The sequence below is a fragment of the Carettochelys insculpta genome, chromosome 2 (assembly GCF_033958435.1).
Source record: "Carettochelys insculpta isolate YL-2023 chromosome 2, ASM3395843v1, whole genome shotgun sequence".
In the NCBI taxonomy this organism is placed as follows: Eukaryota; Metazoa; Chordata; order Testudines; family Carettochelyidae; genus Carettochelys; species Carettochelys insculpta.
The window spans coordinates 153,322,341-153,342,975 of NC_134138.1; the positions used below are offsets into that span (position 1 = coordinate 153,322,341).

Here is a 20,635-nt window from a genome sequence, read left to right on the forward strand (position 1 = left end):
GGCAACCTCGGGATCTGACTGATGCGGAAGCAGAAAATTTAGTGAACCAAAGGAGACGGGTAGTCAATATTGTCTAGTAGCATTATCAAAACATCCACTCCCTACTGGGCTCTTAGAAATTATCAGAGGGGTAGCCATGTTAGTCTGTAACCTTAAAAACAACAGACATTCCTGTGGCACATTAGAGATTAACAAATTTATTGGTCATGAGCTTTTGCATGTAAATTACAGCTAAGCAACAGCACAGAATCTTGACAGCCAGAAGTGTTGGCTGTAAGCAAACTTGATGGGACTACTGGAAACTTGGCCACACCCATGGTAAGTGGACATCCAGCTAACTAAATTCATGCTATACCACAGATATTGCTGGACCAGAGCGGTTCAAACCGTATATGAAGTTTTCAAACAGGTGTTAATAAATTAAAAGTTTTTTCACACAATAAGTTCTAATGAAGCAGAAAAAGAAAATTATTTGGAAAATATGAGTAAGCAACAAGCTTCAATGTAAATATTAAATTATTAATATGATTGGTTGGTTCCAAAATTGTCATATCACTACATCAGAACATAATCATGATCTCACTGAAATCAACGCCAAAGTTCCCATTGCTTTCAATAAGAGCTAGGGTATTCAGTACCTTTGAGAATTGTACATCATCTGATTAGGTACCCAAATATGGACTATGGCCATTATTTTTAAATGATGATGATTCCTGATAGCAACCGTTATTCTGTAACTAAATAATAGTTAATTTTTTATGGTTAATATGTTGCATTCACTTTATATTTTTGCTTTGAAAAATAGTACATACTGAGTTTATGAGACGTTAGAGAGGTTCTACCCTGGATTCTCTGTGAAAGGAATGCAGTACTGAATTCAAATGTTGAGTAAAATCAGTACTTCCTTGTTATTTTTTGTTTGCTTTTTCGCTGGCAGATGATAGCAATATGCAGTGATGACAGAGATCATTGGGATTGAATGATGAGAATAAATAATCTTTTATCTATTAAGGGTGCAGAATTTACTGGTGTACTACAGAACTATTGATCCAAATGTTCATCTAGGGTTGAGGAGCCCACAATAAAGCTGTTGGCGCCAGTACTCCAGGAGAATTTTGAGCAGTCAAAGAGCAGAGGAAATTCCTGGCCACCTTGTCTCTTCCACAATTATGCCTATACTGCAGTGAGAGAGTATGCCTCTCAGAGAATCTGTCTGTCATGGGGTTGACCTCCTGTGACTGTCTACCTCTGGCTTTTAGCTCAGAGATTGACTGCACAGTGGTGCAAAGTAATTATACTAAACCCTGAGGTTATGGCCATAAGCACAGAAGGCCGAAGTTTGCTCTCCAGTGTCCACATGCAACTCCTGTTGATTTCAGTGGGATTTCAAACATGCACTGAGAGCAGAATTTGGCACTTAGAATCTGATCCAAAACCCATTCAGTCAATGGAAAGACTGCCATTGTCTTCGGTGGGAGTTGAATCAGGCCTTTAAAACTAGATTTCGAAAGAGAAACAAAACACAGAGGTATAAATTTTTGTTTACCAGGGAATATTTTTTCATTTTTTTCCCCAGTGTTGCTACAACCTTGTCTGTCCCAGCATATTAGAGAGACAAGGTGGGTGAAATAATATTTTTATTGTGCTACTTTGCCTGAAGAGGAGGTCCGTGTAAGCTCAAAAGCTTGTCTCCTTCACCAACAGAAGCTGGTCCCCTAAAAGCATTACCTCACCCACCTTGTCTCAGAAGACAATACATCATTTAATATCAAGCATTTAACTCCTCTTTCAAAATAGCTAAATTGTTGGAAATGACATAAATATGCCCATACTGTGGTACTAATCTTGCCATTTTCAGTGGTCATGCTGTCCCTGTGGTGTAAGTGTGCGAACGGCTTGGCGGCACCCCAAGATTCCAGGTACCGAGTCATGCGGACAGAGGCTCTCATCTTAGCTCCATCTAGTGTATGCCGGGGTCTAAAGTGGTGCTGTGGACTCCGCTTTTCTCCCTGAGGGGGAAAAGAGATGAATAACTGGAGATCATTTAATATCATACATGCCCAAATCCTGTTGTAGAATGCATGTTTGTGCACGTGCATATGCAAACACACACACCCTTTAATGATTTTGTGTGGTACTCTATATGCATAAGTTTAGTGTTTGTAACAGGGAGGTGCTGAGAACACACAATTCCCAGTGGCTCCAGTGGGCGTTGCAGATGCTCATTTCTTCTGCATGTCTGGCCATGACTGTATGTGTCAAACTGAACATTTCTTTTCCAGTCAAGCTAATATTTGCAAAGTACTTCTTGCAAAGCTTAGTCAACATGATTCTTCTTTCTTCAGTAACATTTTGTGTGGAAATGTGTAAAAGAGGAGGATAATATTCTCTTTAAAAATGTAAGTATGGTTGACAGCATAATGTAATTACTACTAACCTTTGGATTGATTACAAAGTAGGTTTTAACATTATGCTCCTTCAGGTATGGGTCCCTTATATCTCCATACCCTTCTTCCACTTTGTATGCTCCATTCAAATGTGCCAAGGTGACTGAAGTAATGTGAACACGTCTGAAATTATGTTTGTTAAATGAATTATTATTAGGGAATATCAAAATATTAATTTATTACATTTATTTTAACTGAAAAGCAACAATTTTTCAACAATTTTTATACAGATTTTTGTAATGAAAGATATGATATCTAAGGGTGACTTTTTCAAAAGCTTTTGTGCACATGTAAGGTAGAAATCAACAAATCTGCAGTTTTTCATAAAAAAGTATCAGCTCAAATCAAATGTTCCCTCAGGAAAACAACAAATGTATTGATAATATTGGTAAGTAGCTCTAAGTCTGGGTTAAGATTTCTTCATTAAGGTCTATCACCAATTACATACAGAGTATTATTTGATAGGACAAATGCACTGAAGTTCCTATGTACGAAGGTAAACATAGAGGTGCCTTACCCTGGGACTCCTCCAGCTTCCATGTGGTTGGCCAATGTAACATCATGTGACCATACATCATACTGCCACTTCTGTAGCCCAATAACACCACAAAGGACATTCCCAGAATGCACTCCTACACGCATATTTATATCAACTCCAGTTGCATCTCTGACCTTCCTATAGTTAAGAAGAATTTTCATGTTAGGATGCAATATAGGTCCACAATTTTGAATTTTCAAAAAAGCTGAAGAAAAGTGGTCGTGGCATCTGCTCTCATTTATGTCTAATACCAGATTAGTCAGATGCTTTCTTTTGCTGAAAGATTTAGCTTTTATACATTATCACTATCATCACATTTTTGAATAATCTGTTTGCAACAAATACTCATTGTAAAATCCAAAGTAGAATTCAATTTTTTATACCCGTTAATTACTTTAGGAATAGTAAGCCATAAAGAGGAAAGACTTGGTTTAAGATTAAGATTAAGTTTGAACTGCAACTCTTCGGAAGATGTTTGTTCTATCCCAGCTCTCTTGGGCCATGGCTATACAGCCCTTCAGCATAGCGCCACTGCCAGCAGCACTGTGCTAATGACGGTTCGAGAAGTTGCAAATGGAGGACTATTTACAAACTTGTGCGGCTAATTAGCATAGTCACACGAGATTTTACTGTCAGCGGGGGGGGCAGGCTCTGCCTCTGCTGGCTAAACCCCACTGTCACCAGTCCCTTATGCCTCAACAGAACTGAATAGGGATAAGGGAGCGGCAACAGAGGGGGGCTTAGCCAGCAAAGACACATCCACACGGCCTCGGCACTGCCAGCACCCCACTCTACCAACAGCGAAATCTCATGCGGCTATGCTAATTGGCCACGAGTTTGCAAATGGACCTCCATTTGCAATTTCTAGAACCGTCATTAGCCTAGTGCTGCCAACAGCAGCACTGTGCTAAAGGACTGTGTAGACATAGCCTTGGTTGGCTTGCGTGAGACCTTGGACAAATCACATAGCTCCTTTGTACCTCAGTTAACCTATTACTTACCTGTCTCAAAGAAAGCGTAATTAATGTTTGTAAAGAATGTTTGCAAAGAAATTTTAACGCCATGGAATGAAGGTGCTCCCTTCCACTCCAGTGACTCAAAGCAGCTGTAATCCCTTATATGTGATCAGTTAAACAGTGCAAAGCAACTGAAGCACACTCACAAACCTAACCTTCAGAATATTTTGTTCGGAGGCAGATAACATTCAAAGTAATTGTGATACCCATGTAAAAAAAAAAAAAACAAATGGGGGAAAAAAGAACAGCAGCAGAAATGTAGCATTTTAAAGACTAATGAAATTATTTATTCGGTGATGAGCTTTTGTGGGATGGACCCACTTCTTCAGATCCCCATGTACCATACTTGGAAGATACTATGCATCGGAAAACTTCTGATTTTGGTGGGCCAGAGTGGCAATATGAAACATTGTTATAACAAGACCCCTATACAGGAGTTATTGTGGGGGTCAGAACATGCCGTTGATCACACAATCAATCTAAGGGAAGGTGAATTATGGAACAAATATGCCAATGAAGCACCAAGAATGGAGCACTTGCACCTAACAAGTGACTGGCTTAATATGGTACGGCAAATCCTATCTTCCTGTGACACTTCTGAAACGGTCTTTGGCCTAGAAGATGAAAATAGGTGGAAGTTTACTAGACTGTCAATGTAAGAGATCAATCATGCTTCACAGTTATTTTTATTAAATGTGGGGTGGGAGATCTCAGATGCACTAGGCCTCATTCACTTGATAATACATGTTCAGTAGCATCTTTTCTTAGAACTACTACTCTCTCACACTGTGCTTCTGTAGCTGGCCACACTGTTTGTAAAGACCTCCCTAAGCAGTTAGCATAAGATAAATGCAGCCTTATTCTGCAGGCCTGTAGTGCAATACATCTTTTTAACAGGCTAATAAGAGTGTACTCTTGTATGGGTGCAAGACCCGGCCTACTAAAAAGTCTTCAAATCACAAGCTACATATATTCATAAACAGATGCCTAAGGTACATCCTTCTCATCAAATAGGAAGACTTTGTCACAAAAGAGGAGCTTTCGAACAGAGCAGGACAAGAGCCACTTGACGCTCAAATCAAGAGAAGAAAGCAGGGATGGCTAGGTCACACTCAGAAAACCATCATCCAGCACAGTATGTCAAGTTCTCACATGAAACTTGAAAAGAAAACACAAAAGAGGAAGATCTCGGAAGATCTACTGAGATTGATAGACAAGAACTAGGGCACTCCTAGAGCCAGCTAGAAGTTATGTCTCGAGACAGGGTGAAGTGGAGGAGACTTGTAGATGACCTATCCTCCCTTTGGCATACAAGGGTTTAAGAAGAAGAAGAAGAACACAGAAGATCAACATCTTTAGGACCTTGTCTACACTAGCTCCCTACTTTGAAGGGAGAATGGTAAGTAAGGTGTCGGGAGATTATTAATGAAGTGCTGAGCTGCATATGCAGCACTTAATTAAGTTAATTCTCCCACGCAGAAACTCCAAAGTGTTAAACTTCGAAGTGTCGGCTCGTGTGTAGCCGCGGATAACCCACCAGTACTTCAAAGTGCCTGGGCAACTTCGAAGTCCCTTTACTCCTCAAAAACTTCTCCCGACACCTTACTTACCATGCTCCCCTTGAAGTAGGGAGCTAGTATAGACAAGCCGTAGGTGTTTTACGTGCTTCAGAATGGAGAACAAAGTTCTCCAGTATTATTTATTTTCTGCTTTGCCTTGACATCCCTGGATAGTTATTTACATCTGTGCACTGAGGTAATCATTGGTGTAAAGCATGTATAAAATGCTACCAAATCAGAATAGCAGCATTTAGCAAGTGCTTTGTACAAGTGGCTAACACAAGGGTAAAAGGCAGTTGAAATTTAGACCTTAAATCTTTTCCAGTGACACACTGACCAAAAGTAAAGAGCTAAATGGGCCTCTGAATTTCATTTGCATAAAGTTGACAAATCTTACACGAAAATTGAGGATTTTAATTGGTTTAAATCAGGTTTCATGGTCACACTTTTCTCTGGTTTGTTGGTTTTCATTCTTGACACACAATATTTCAAAGAGAAGTGGGAGCACCAGGGAATACTCATTACTGAGGCAGCAGTTGCTCACCGCAGGTCAAAGGCTACAGTTGTCTGTTACTGCCACATCCTTACTTCACAGCAGCAGGGATGGCAGCCACTACGGGCCCTTGGGCAAGGTGTTGAGGGGGACTGGCTCCATGTCCCTGGAAGGGGTGGGGCTAGGAGCAGCCAGGCCTCAGTACCACCTATACTATAGTGCTGGCCCCTGCCCCCCATGCCCAACCCTCAGAGGCCCGCGGAGTGTCTGAAGTGGCACTCCACCAACGACTCAATGGAGGCTGAGGCTTCACCCACCACCACTGCTGTAGTAGCAGTGGTGGTGGCCAGGAGCCCCAGGCCCCTTCAGAATTTCCAGGCCCTGGGGCAACTGTCCCCTTTGCTGACCCCTTACCTCCAGTGGTGGGCCTGCTTCACAGATGGCCTATTGATCTAGTCAGCAAAAATTCGAGTGTGGAGCACAGCATTCCTTCAGAGCCCATCAACTTTGTCATTTGCAGAGGCCCTATATGCCCTCTCCCGGCTTCTCAAATCAAACCCCATGCTTCCCTACCCAGGGATCACACAGTTTCTTCTTAATAATATGATTTCCAAAGATATGGACTAGACAGCAAAATGTTTTCCCATACAGAAGTAAAAAGTACTTTATATATGTGGAGCAGAAGTCATCAGAATGATGCAAACAAACACCTGACTCAGAAAAGGCTTAGATTAAATCAATTATGTTGATACTCAGACCACAAAGCAGCCTACAGAATATGATAAAGAAAATAAGGCATGACTTATTAAGAATTCAAAAAATACAGTTTAGTAAATCAAATCATTAGACATGATTATTACTATTATACCCAGGGCAGTAAGGCTCTGTTTACGCTACAAAGAAACTTTGAAAGGGAGAACGTGGAAAATCAAAATCGAAATAAGAGAATTCGAAATAGCGCAACTACACACACAAAGCTGATTGCTGTACTGATCCGCTATTTCGAAAGCACCCCCACCCCGTGCTTTGAAAGGGAGTGGCCACACAGGAACGCGAGCCCTTTCAAAATAATCAGCCAGGAAACACCACGCATGGGGTCCCATGGCCGACAAGCCCTTCCAGGTCGCACAGCCAGCAGCTCCCTTAAAGGGCCCCTCCCAAACACACATTACAATTCATCGCTTTTTTTCAGTTTATATCCAGGAATTTCACTATCACATCCTCCAAAATGCATTCTAATGCTCTGTGTACTATTTAGAGCAGACTAATGTGTCTAAAGTTGCACAGATCAATTTTCTCCCTCTTCCTTAGGTAGAGGCATGACTTTGCTTAGTCTCCTGTCACACACAAATTTAAAAAAAAAGCTTTACTATCAGACTAGAAATCTCATCTGAACTGGATTCATTAAAACCACCTGAGCACAGACGTTAAATGGAACAGATTTGAACTTAACGTAAACTGCCAAAGTAGGTGTTTTTTGCAGATGTTTTCAATTGTTGGATTGAATCTGTGAATCAGGCCCTTAGTTTACAACTCTAAGCACGAAAATAATTTGTTCATTTTAAGCAATCTAGAAAAGCTGGATTGTGAATAACTGATAACAGCAATATTTAATAGCAATTGTTTAATAACAAGAATAATAATGCCTGCCATGAAGGCACTATCTTCATGGATTTGTCACTACATCTCGCCTTCCTCGTAATCCCTTCATTCTCATCATCCTGCTTGTTGAAATACACTGCATCCTGGCCAAACAACTAAATCATTCCTCCAATAAAGGGATCCAAAAGGAGACTGTACCCAAATGTGGTCAAAGTAACACTTTATAAAATGATGGGACAATATCCTTAGCCTGACAAAATATATTTCAACAACCGGAGTGGAGATTATCCTGCTGGATCTGGACTTGAAACACAAACACAGCAGTATTGACACATACAGATCAAAAGCAGAACTGCTGATGCAAATTGATGGCCTTTTTACCGTCTACAGAAAAATTCCGTTCAGTTACAAAACCACTGCACTTACTTTATGGCTTCACACATGTCCAATCCCATTTTCACACAGTTCTTGGCATGATTTTGAAGAGAGATGGGTAGCCCAGACACACAGTAGTAGCAATCACCTAAAATTTTGATTCTCATACATTCATTTTCCTGAAGGAAACAGCAAAAATCAATCAGAAGATAGTCACATGGCAAATGACATAAAAAATGACTAGTGACTGGTTGTTGCTATATCATGATGTATGTTATAACTAATGATACAACCAAAATGGAAAAATCTTGTTAAGGAAGAATAGGATCTCACTGCATGGGTTACAAAGGGCTGTTAGAAAATAACGTGCAACCTTTTCTCTCACTCACTTTCCTTTGCATGTGAAACCCTAAAAAGGCATAGTCTATAACATGTACATACAGTATTATTTGGCTCCTGAGAGCTATAAAATTAAATTAAAAAAATAAATCTCCACAATCTAAATTAGTGTAACCTTTCAGGGACATGTCTGTAATTAGAAACCCAAGATATGTGGCCTTCTATATGTGAGACCTTGGGGAAATGTTTCAAAATACTTCCTTAGTTTAATAAACAAAATTATATTCGCATCCCTCTGAACTACCTTTAAGGCAATATAAAGAATCGTTCTAAAAATACTAGACAGCATTAACATTAATCCATTCATAAAGCAATCTGCCACATTAGTAAGACACTTTCAAAATAGTGAACGAGAGCCCAGTCTGGTTTGAACGCTTATAAAAGTGCAATAAAATAAATCCTGAAAATACAGTGAAAGGAAAATTCTTTTCACTTTTTTTTAAGCAGAAAATATGATGATGTGGTAATTCTGTGGTATATTTATTTTTACTTAAGTCATTTTGGCTCTTTTACTAACAAGTCTCTCAAATAACTTGCGGGATGAGTTGAATATTGATAAAATGCCAGGCCACAAACCAAGAAAAGAGAAAGTCTTAGAATGATAGATTTTGCTGTCTTCAGAAGCATCTGAATTTCTGCCCCTAGCCAAGAAGATGGAAACAATGAGAAGATCCGTGGAACCTCTTGGCGTGATTTAGTGTCTCTTTCTTACACAGGAAGCTATTAGATACAGATAGTGCACAAGCAGCAACAGTATGAGGAGCTCTCTTCACATTCTTGGAACCTCTTACCCCAGCTCCAGGCTCTCCCATGTACAAGCTGGCCTACAGCTCCAGTTTTTTGTAACTGAGTACTCAATATCTCAGTTGGGACACGTCTGTGTACTGATGTAGTGCCTAGTGGCCAAACACGGATTCGGACCATGCTATATTAGATGTTGAGCAAACGCAAAACAAAGGATGAGTCTTCACTCTACACTACTGGCCGTTAGTCTTTGTGTAATGGGGAATCATTCAGTGTGAGTACTTGGAAGTGAGGTTGGCTTGCAGTGTTTTGTACTATTAGGTCAGTTACAACAGTCTTCTGTTTTGTTTTGTTTTTTGTTTTCTATTTTCAGTTTCTTACTCTTTGTTAATTTAAATAAAGCCATTCTTGTAGGACTGTCAACATTCTATTTTTATTTTCTACTTATGTGTCCTTTAGCGCATCCTCCAATTGTAAGAATGGTTTATTTACCTCACAGCAACCCAGATCTTTTAAGCTACGTTGTCACTCTGACTAGTGAACTTCAGGTTGTGTGTGCATTCCATAAACAAAGCACCAGAGAATTTTTCTTCAGCAACAGCTTTGTTCATACCTCCCTACACTCCTCATGCTCTGAACCAGGGGAATGAAGAGTGCTGCCAGACTGACACCATCTTAGTCCCCTGTAGTAGCAACCAGACAATGGTGAAGGAAGGTGAGTAGTACACTGTATGTAAGGATAACTGATCTGCAAAATCTCAATTTATTACAAGATGAGTAATCCATCCTTCTTTAAGTGATCATCCATATGTGTAATAAGCAGTGTCTCTGTAAGGAGATGGGTGTCTGGAGTTCTAGGATACAACATATTACAGAAATATTCTACCTAGAGAGGAATCAGAAGCAGCTGTTGCTCCAGCATATAGCATATGGAGGAGATGTGCATGCAATTCCAAGTTGCTGCTGTGCAGATACCAGCGTTAAGTGTGTCTCTAAGGGAAGCTACTGACAATGCCTGAGTTCCAAGTTGACTGAGTTCTCAGACTGCCTTCAAGTGAGATATTACGCATCTTTCAAAATACTTTTGCTCTTTTCAGGCAAAAGGCAAGAGGCATGCCACTTGACCGCCTCCTCTCTGGTGGAATAAGGGTTTGGGCAAAACATAGGTAAATAGATATAGTGGTTAATGCGAAAGTTTAATAAAATCTTAAGGACAAATTTTAGATGTAGTCTCATGGGTTCCTAATTCCTGCACAGAACTATATAAGGCTCGGCCAAAAGTGCTCCTAGCTCTCCAACTCTTCTGGCAAACAAGACAGCAACCAGAAATGATACCTTCATATAAAAAGGAAGTAGAGAAAAGACTGCCAATGGCTCAAATGGTGACTTCGTGCGGGCAGATAAAAAATTGCCACCATAGGAAAAACTTGAATCATATCATTCAGGAAATGGACAGTCATCTGGTGTGAGAAGTCAGAGTAAGTGTCTACCAATGGATGAAATGAGGTGATGACTGTAAGACGTACTTTGAGGGAGCTAAGAAATAGTCTTAAGGATTTTAAGGACAAAACGTAGCCCAGAACATCTAGAATCTTAGTTTATGAAATGGAAACTCCCAGTCAGTTACACCAAATGTAAACTTTTTCCACTTTAATTGATCATATTTCATGCAGTCTTTTCTATTGCTACTCAGGATGGTGAAGAGAGCCATCAAACTGGCCTTCTCTAACTATGACATCCATCCAAATACCATGCCCTAGGTGAAGCACATCTGTGTTGAAGTGGCAAGGCTGTCTTGCATTCTGGAATAGTAACTGGCGTACGTGGGGCAGAGAGAGAAGAGGTTACATGAATAGTTATAGCAGCACTGGGAACCAGAATTGTGGTGCTCAACTTGATGTTATAAAGGTGATTTTTGTCTTATTCTGTCAGAATTTGCTCGACACTGGAGATAAAAGAAAAATTAGAGGGAACGTGTATCTCAGGGCATCTGACCACTGTATTTAAAATATGCCTCGCAATGTGCCCACACTGCAACCTCCCTCTGGAGTGAAACTGCTTGCACTTGTATTCGTGGGACACAAAGTCTGTGTCTAGACTAGCCCCAAACTTCAAAGGGGGCATGGTCATTAGGGCGTCGGGAGATTACTAATGAAGTTGTGCGGTGTGAAACTTCGAAGTACTGGCTTGCGTGTAGCCATTGGTCAGCCACGGGTACTTCGAAGTGCCCACGCTGCTCTGAAGTCCCTTTGAAAAGGAAAAGGAAGCTTGCGGCATTCCTGCTGTGAAGGGCAACACACATTTTAAGTACGAAAACTGAAATTAAACATGAAGTAAAATTGGCTTAATTAGAGTGAGTTCAGGGGTGAAGGTCAGGAAGATAGTATTAAAATCACACACTTGTAAAGTGTGAGGAAATAGAATATGTACAAAGTTCGTGAATGTCCTGCAGTAAACATCTGTCAAATTACTAATCATTGTGTGTGCACTGTTCTTAAAATAAGGGTTAAAAAAGTATGATTGGATGTTATTTATTAAGGACCCTCATGTTTACATACATTGCAACTCTTGAATTATTGTGTTTTTACCAAATTTGGGGGGAAAAAATGGCTCTTCTTGATATTTTGATTGGCAGCCTCTAGGTTAACTGTTGTTCCTTGCTGATGAAGGTGAACTGCTACTACTGACAGTACCTTAAGTAAACTTCCTTGGTGTCACTGATAAGTCAAAGAGTGCGATTCTATAATGATGCTCTTCAAAGGCCACAAATCTTAGGAATCTTTTCTGGGCCAAATGAATGTTTATATGAAAACAGGCATCTTTGAGACCAAGAATCATGAACTAATTGTCTGGCACTAGCAATGGCATAAAGGATGTGAAAGTTTTCTGTCTGCACTTTAGGTAGTGGATGAGGTCAGGTCAGGATAGGATATGTTGCAGCCTTCTCCCATAAACAGCAACAATTCCAGCTGTGACTTGCTGAAATGGCAGGAACTGCCAAAAGCTTTAGATGGATAAATGCCTGAAAAGAATATTGGAATCTTCAACTGAAGAATTGCCATTAAAAAGTGGAGTAGTTAAATCATGATTGAACCAATGGCAGCCATAAACCGGAGGGAAAGCAATTATAAGCTCCTCTGTATTTTCTTCCACAAGAATGTTGATGGCAAAACAAAAGCAATGTGGGATACTGAATAGTCAGACTCTGAGGCCAGAAGGTCCAACAGGAGGCAGGAGGTTCCAGCATTAAGGTTATGTCTACACTAGCATTCTTCTTTCAAAAGAGGCAAGCAAATGAAGGAAATAAATGGTGCAAATAACATGCAGATTTACATATCTGGCACCTCATTTGCATATTCTTTTGAAAGCACTTCTTTCAAAAGAAGAAAGCAGTGTAGATGTGGTTCTTTCGAAAGTAATCCCCATCTTTGAAAGAACCCATCTTCTTAAAAAAAATGGGAAAAAGGGTTCTTTTGAAGATGGGGATTACTTTTGAAAGAGCCACATCTATACCGCTCTTTTCTTTCGAAACAAGCTCCTTCAAAAGAAGAACATGCAAACGAGGTGCCAGATATGTAAATCTGTGCCTCACTTGTATTTTCGATTTCCTTCATTTGCATGCCTCTTTCAAAAGAGGAATGCTAGTGTAGATGTAGCCTAAGAGTTCTGGTTGAGGTTATGATGGCACTGTACCAAATCTTTCACAAAGTGTAGTGCCTGTTGGAAGGAAAAGAATGATCTGAATCTTTATAAATAAATCATCTCAGTAGGAACATGGAATAAGAAAAACACATATGAAGGAAAGCTCACCAGTGTGGCTGAAGAATTGGAAAGGTGGAAGATGTACCTGGAATCTCTGGGCTCCAGTGAAACGGAGTCATTTAATGGCAATGGATGGGTATAGAGTACACTACTCAGGATACCAGGAATTGAGAGAAAACAAGGTTGCATTTATCTTATCCAAAGAGACATCAGAAAGTATGCATGGATATAGTCAAGCAGAGATAGAATCATTAAAATTTGCCTTCAGATCAAATGAGTTAAATGTGCAGATTGTAGCAGTTTATGCTCCATGATAGCACCCACTGCTGATGTGGTTGCTGACTTCTATGAATAGTTTGAAGTGACACTTATTCAAATACAAAACAAAGGCATCACCTTCTTAACTGGTGAGCTGAACAGAAGAGGAGGAGTTGAAAGTCCTCATAAAGAAGTATTGGGAAAAATAGTCTTGGTTTATAAAATGGGAAAGCAAGGCATTGACTTGAATTTTGTCTGCTCTTATCAGGTCATTACACAAAACACAGCCCAATATCCTACACTTTTGAATACCTTGTAGTCACCCAATGGCATGGTAAGGAAACAAATAATCGTACCTTAAACTATATAGTAAAATAATCAAAAAATACTAGCACTAGGAAAGCTTCAAGAGATCATCACAGCCAGTCCCCTGCACTCATGGCAGGACTGAGCATCAAGCTTGCTCTGCCAGAGCTGTGCTCGGGGGGGGTGGGGGGGACCAGCGAGGGGAGGCGGTGGTCATGGAGGAGCAGCGCCAGCAAACAGAGCTCCTCATCTCAGACAGGTAAATCCTGGGGATATGGCAGACAGAGGGCTTGGGGCTGATAGGGGTTAAGCCTGGGAATCGGGGGCAGGTTAGTGGGCTTGAGGGTAAAGCTGGGAATAGAAGGGTGGATTTGGGGGCTGAGGTGGAACCTTCTAACAGGTGCAAATCATTGTGTGCATGCTTTTCTTAAAATAGGGGTGACAAAAGTACAGTTTGACATTATTTATTAAGGACTGTCTCGTATGCACGCGCACTGCAGCTCCTGAAGGATTGATGTTGTAACTGAATTTGAAAAAAATGCCTCTTCTTGCTATTTTGGTTGCAGACCGTTTATCTAGACCATCCCTGACAGGTGTTTATCTAATCAGCCCTTTCAAATCTCAAAAATCTCAAAATCCCAATGATGGAGATTACACAGCCTCCTGAAGCAATTTATTCCAGTGTTTAACCGCTCTGACAGTTAGGAAGCTTTCCCTTATGTCCAACCTAAACCTCCTGGCTGCAATGTAAGCCCATTGCTTCTCCATCCTATTATCAGAAGTTAAGGAGAATAGTTTAATTTTTCTGCTTCCTACTCGTAACAACCTTTCAGGTACTTGAAAGCCGTTATCATGTCCCCTCTCAGTCTTCTCTTTTCTAGATTAAACAAACCTAATTCTTACAATTTTCTCTTACAGGTCATATTTCACAGATCTTTAATCATTTTTGTTGATCTTCTCTGCACCTCCTCCAATTCATCCACTTCTTTTCTGAAATGTAGCATGCAGAACTGGAGGCAGTACTCGAGGCCTAGTCAGCAGAGAGTAATGCAGAAGAATTACTTAATATCTATTTACCCCAGTCCCTAAATGGCCTCCTCAAGGACTGAGCTCACAACCTTGGGTTTAGCAGGCCAATGCTCAAACCAGCAAGCTATACCTGTGTACTAGCTATTTGCCCCAGACCTCTACTTATGTGTTGCTGACAATGCTCCCAGAAGGATGTTTGCTTTTTTGTAACAGTATCACACTGTTGACTCGTATTTAGCTTGTTGTCCACCAGGATCCCTAGATCCCCTTCTGCAGTAATTCTTCCTAGACAGTTACTTTGCATTTTGTATGTGTGAAACTGATTGCTCCTTCCTAAGTGGAGTACTTTGCATTTGCCTTTATTGAATTTCATCTTCGTTATCTCTGACCATTTTTTCAGTTTGTCCAGATAATTCTGGATCTTAATCCTATCTTCCAAAGCACCTGCAACCCCTCCTACCTTCATAACATCCACAAACTTTATAAGCATACTTTCTATGCCATTATCTAAATCACTGATGAAGACACTGAACAGAACCAGTCCCAGAACTGATCCCTATGGAACTCCACTTGTCATGCCTTCCAGCATAACTATGAACCATTAATAACTACTCTCAGGAAGGGTTATCCAGCTATTTATGTACCTACCTTATACTAGCCCATCTAGGTTGTATTTCCCTAGTTTATCTGGATTTCCACAGTAAAAGATTTTACAGACCTTCCTCCTTTACTCCACGAGGAACTTTCGGAGCTGAAACTCCCTAGGCTCCTGAGTTGTACCTAGGAACAACCTGCAAATACTACATCTGGAAGGAACCAGACCTGGTAAATTCATTCCTAGCCAACTAGAGTAACAATAAACACTGCAAACACTTACAAAACGTGCTAGTTCACAAGGGGTAAAGATAAACTAAGATGGCGGTGGTCCAGTAGCTTCATTTATTCCCTCATTGCAAAGCACAAGGAGAACAGAGACATGTACAAACCACACAGGCACTGCCAAAGAAAAACTGTTCAGTGCATGGCACATATGCACAAATCGAAATGCACCACACACACACTCAAAGAATCAACATTGTTCTCATTAGTGCTAGAAGGCTACACTGGATTTCTCTGCAAAGTTTCAGGGGACATTAGCCCCTGAATTCCTGAAGCTGAATCACTGAACAGTCTCCATACTGGAACAAGATTTATCTTCTTGGAGAATCTCCACATAGTTCTAGTATGCTGTCCTTCTTAAAAGTCTGAGGATTGATGCCAAAAAGAGTATTCCCTGGCCAAGAGGGCAGAGTGTAGAGTCTCTATGAAAAAAGTACTTCACAGTAATAATAAACTAAGTATAGTAGGAAAAAAGTCATAGCACATAATTACCTTTGCAATTTGATCAAACTTGCCAAAGAGCTCATTAAGCATATGTACCAGTTCTCCAGGAGAGCAGTCACTAGCCAGGCGAGTGAATCCCACGATATCAGCATATAAAATACTAAAAGGAAAGGAAAACAACATGACTATCAGTTTCCCTGGCTTTAGAATAAAGTATTTACTCCTAAGTAAAATGCTCCTTCCCCCCACAAAAAAAGCTCATTGCAGAGTCAAGCCCATAAGAATTAACCAAGGTATTCACAGCCATATTCAGTATTTTCAGCTTCTTAAAAATCTTCTTTTTTTCCAACTTTGTGTGACAAGTTAATGATATGTCATTGCTCTGAGACAATCAACACATTCTTCACCGATTTATACCTTAGTTCATATTCGTACTATGCTCCCTTCAGGGGCACACTTTGTTGTGTCTAATTAGAAGACCTAGATCTTTCCAACATGAGCTTTCAAAATAAATGGTATTCAGAATTTTATTTCCAATATATTTCAGGTTTCTCATATCATCCATAAAATTACTATAATAAACAAAAAAGCTTAATTTCACTGGGTAGATTTATGTTAGGGATTTGAATTTTTACAAAGTTAACTTAAAAGTTAAAGGAATTAACTCCTTTTGAGTTATGACAGTACTGACTCTTAAAAACTGAGGACCTACCGGATGGTTCATAAGAAAGTCTATTTTACTGTAATTTTGAAAGAAAGTTATTACTTTATACAAACCCAATAGATTTTGTATTTTGTGTCTATTGAACACTCATCAGTTTTAGATATGTATTAAGGGTTTATTACCCATTTCTTGCAAGCAATCCAGGGTATTAAAACCGACATTATCTAATCTTATCTGAATGTTTTAAAGAATTGCTAAGAAGAAAGCGTATCATATAAATTAACTAGTTCACAAATAGAAACCTGAAGTCAGGCTCCAAAATTCACCTTCAGGCATCTAAATAAATTCCTGATTTCTTGTATTATTCGCACAATTCTTTGTGTTATTGTTTTTATCTCCAGAAATGAGAGCAATAGTTCAATCCCTTTAATCTGAAAAAGGGTTATGAGGCAACTTCTAGAAATGATGAGATTGATAAATAATCAGATTTTGCAACAGAATCTACAAATATGTCAAATATGTCATGTAAGTTAAAGTAATTTCTATTTATTCTCTGCTAAAAGATTTAATTGAATTATGTTCTAATTGTGATAACTTGAAATTTAGAGTAAATTCACTAACATCAGTGGAGTTTTTGGAGACCAAGGCTATGTCTACACTTAGAGATAATATACATTTTAAGGCATTTAACCCGATTTTTCCAAGTGCCTGTCTTCACTATAAATTCCATTAGCTCAATTTATGGAGCACTAAAATGGACATAATACCAAAATCATAATATCGTAGTAGCCTGACAGGTGCAGGATTCAGTTTGAATCTAAAATTCTGAATGAAAGGTAGTGAGGAAGCTTTATGTCTTTAAATCAAATCCATTTGCCTCCAGAGATGTCCTGCATGTGCCCCACAGTTCTCTGCTCTGGCCTCTTCCATCTCCACCACTCTCAGGTGCACAAGAATTAGGCAACAGGAAGACTGTTTCAATTCGGCACCCGGAAGCCCGTGTCTTTTGAAACATGCTTGTGTGAGAGGCTGAAAAATCTTCTCTTTCTTTGCTATTAGCACGGGTGTGGGGTCTGTGGTTCTGTGTCTACCTCTGCCAACTGTCTTTTTACTCCTGCGCTGACTGGTGCCAGTCGCTGTGCTCGCCCCCACCACGCCCCCAGGCACCACATGGCAGCTGGGCTGTGGGTGGGATTGTGCTTGTATGATAGGACGAGACACTTCTTTTCAGCCATTTACATTTTGTCCTGACCCCCACGTCCCCTCCTTTCCCTCCCTGGCAGGCACCAGGCAGTCTGGAACTTTCTCGCGCTCAGCCATATCACTTGGCTTGACCCTGAAGCAATAAAAGGATGTGCTAAACATGCCGCCAGGCAGCTGGCACATGGTGAGGGTCCCGGAGCTGCCCAGGGGAAATCTCCCTTGGCAGCTAAAGATACTCAGGGGCTGGCATCTACTCAGGTGCCTCGCAGCCGCCCAGGGGAAGTCTCCCTCGGCAGCTAAAATATGTGAGGGCTGACAGCTACCTGGGGAAATACTCCGGTGGCTGTGATATTTGGGGTCTTACAGCAGCCTGGGGAAGTTTCCATCAGTGGCTAAAGATACTCAGGGTGGAGGGAGGGCTGGTGTCTATTCGGGGGCCTTTCAGTCACCCAGGGGAAAGTCCCCTCAGTGGCTAAAGATACTTGGGGGCTGGCTTAAGAGCATCAAGTGTCCAGAAGCAGAGGCTGGTTCCAGACTTGCCCGACAATGGCTCATTGTTAAAGGATGAAAACTGTACTCAGTCCAATGTGGCAGCCATTTCTCAGGCTCTCCCTCCATGATTAATCCCTGGTTCCCCATTAGGATAGGCACAGGAAGTGCCATCGGAAGTTGATCGGGTGGACATTCAGCGTAATGCCTGTGAGTAGTTCAGATGTACACTTCTAGATTACGGACTGTGTGCAAGGGTGAAAATTGTTGCTCTGAGGATCTTCTTTGCCAGGATGTCTAAATACAGAGCCAAGACACTCCTCAGGGCCCACTGGGCATAGGAGCAGGTGGTGGGTCCTGCCACAAGGTTTCCTGGGCTCCCAGAGGCTTTAAGTGCCAGAGGCAAGCACCACATAGCACTAATTAATGTGGACAGGGTGTCCCTGGAGCACTGGAGGCCTTTTCAGACCACAGAAGAAAAAACTTTGTCACTAGAGCGACTGTCCTTTGAGACCAAATTTTTGTATGGGCCTGATCCAAAGGCCATTGAAGGCAATGTAGTAGCTCTACAATTACCACAGTTCTCCAAGTAAGGCTTGCAGCGACCAATCGAGTCATAACAGATTTGATAGTCCATTGCATTTTCAGTGTAACACCAGTGTCCACTACTTACACATACACTTCCAAATTTTGGAGTGGTGCAAGGATGAAAATTCTTGTTCTGAGGATCTCCTTTGCCAGGAGACCTAAACCCAGATCCCAGCCTGGCCCGCTGATAATAGGGGCAGGTGATAGGTCCTGCCACGGAGTGTCGGTCAGCATCCTGGGCCCAGATGTAGCTCTGCTGGACCTCCTTTACCTTTGCCTCGACTTCCTCCAAGCTGAAGCCAGGGGGTGGCTTCATTCTGCCAGGGTGGTGGCCATTCGCCATAGGCTTGGGCATTACAGTGCTTCACCCTGGGGTCTTGGAATACATCCTCCTTGCTCCCCAGATCCAGGAGGGTCTCCATCTGTGGCCCAGTCTGGAAGGGACCCAGCTCGGTGCCCTGGGCTGGCTTCTGAGATCCCTCTGGATGATTCCATGAGGGCTCAGGGAGTCTCAGACTCCCTCCTTCTGTGCCATGTAGAACTCTGGCTGGAAAGGAGTGGGTGCCAGGGTGTTTGCACAGCAGTTTGTAGCTCTGCTGTTTGCACACACTCAGAAATTTGTCACTAGAGTGGCTGGCCTTTCAGACAAAATTATTGATCTAAGGATCTTCTTTGCCAGGAGGTCTAAATCCAGATCCAGGCCTCCAAAGATCCAGTGCTTTTGCATCCCATTTTGACAACCTGCTGGCTGGGAAACTGAAATCTTTATTTTCTAACCTTTCCTAGGTACTTTAGTACCCCTCCCCTCAATTATAAGAAGCACAGCTCTTACACAGACAAGCCAGATTCCTCCTGGAAAGAGGGTTGTTTGTTTAATATGGCAGGGGAAAGAGGGGAATGAAATGTGGGAAGATGTTGTCAGATACCCACAGCCACTAGCGTGACATTTTTTCCCATGCTGCACCAGTGAAAATAGCCAGAATGCTACAGGGCTCAGGGAACTGTGGGATAGGCGCGCACAATACGCTCCGGCAACTGTCGATTTTGATAACTTGTGTGTGGCAACAATAAGTCAATCGTGTGGGGAGCCTGTGGGAAGCTGAGGCGGCTCAAAATCGAATTGATAAAACCCAGCATTAATAAATGGATTTTAATAAAGGCGATTGTAGCTCTTAGCGTAGATGTAACCTTAGAGTGTTACAAAGGGAAGCTGAATTTGGCCCTTCAACTTAAAAGGCGACAGAACAGGAAACTTTAGGTAGACATCAGGATCAACGAGGAAAGCCCATTCTAATGTAAATTGGAGGATTACTTCTATAAAGTTCTCTCATTTGACTCCAAATATAACTAAGCGTGGCTACAACAAACCTGTTGTTAGAGTTTGAGCAAATTAATATACAATATTTTTGTCCCAGAACTTAAATGGCTAGAAAGCGTAGTAAAACGACCTTCCTCCCACCCTTGAAATTCTTCAGAATGATTTGCTGACCTAGCTGATAAATGTTAGTTAAGTACAATACCTCACGTTGGTGTGCCTCTTGACATACAAATTGTGAAAGTTGTTTGTATTTTCCAGTTGGCCGGCTTTGGGGCCTTGTAACCTCTGAATAATCTCAGCTTTCATTTCCATGGCAATGTGAGCAGGCAGTAAAGAAAGTAGAAGGCGTTCCTGGATTTAAAAAAATAATATTAAAATGGTCCAGTATTTCCATATACAAAATTAGAAGAGTGTGAAAAGCATATCTCTGATACCTGTTCACTATTGCAAGTGTGCTTTGAATAACTAAGTGGTTTCTACGCTTGTTTTGGATTGACTAGAAAGGTTACTAACAACTTCAAA

General features: G+C 41.1%; 1 protein-coding gene across 1 annotated transcript in view; it reads right to left on the reverse strand.

Moving 5' to 3' along the window:
* ADCY2 (adenylate cyclase 2) overlaps nucleotides 1-20,635 on the reverse strand; it is a 440,039-nt gene that overhangs the window by 138,362 nt on the left and 281,042 nt on the right. The window contains exons 5-10 of the mRNA XM_074987859.1: nucleotides 20,316-20,464; nucleotides 15,900-16,011; nucleotides 8,082-8,209; nucleotides 2,965-3,123; nucleotides 2,438-2,570; nucleotides 1,833-2,009 (exon numbers count right to left, since the gene is read on the reverse strand). Coding sequence (XP_074843960.1) covers nucleotides 1,833-2,009; nucleotides 2,438-2,570; nucleotides 2,965-3,123; nucleotides 8,082-8,209; nucleotides 15,900-16,011; nucleotides 20,316-20,464 — 858 coding nt within the window. The remainder of the gene's footprint in view (nucleotides 1-1,832; nucleotides 2,010-2,437; nucleotides 2,571-2,964; nucleotides 3,124-8,081; nucleotides 8,210-15,899; nucleotides 16,012-20,315; nucleotides 20,465-20,635) is intronic.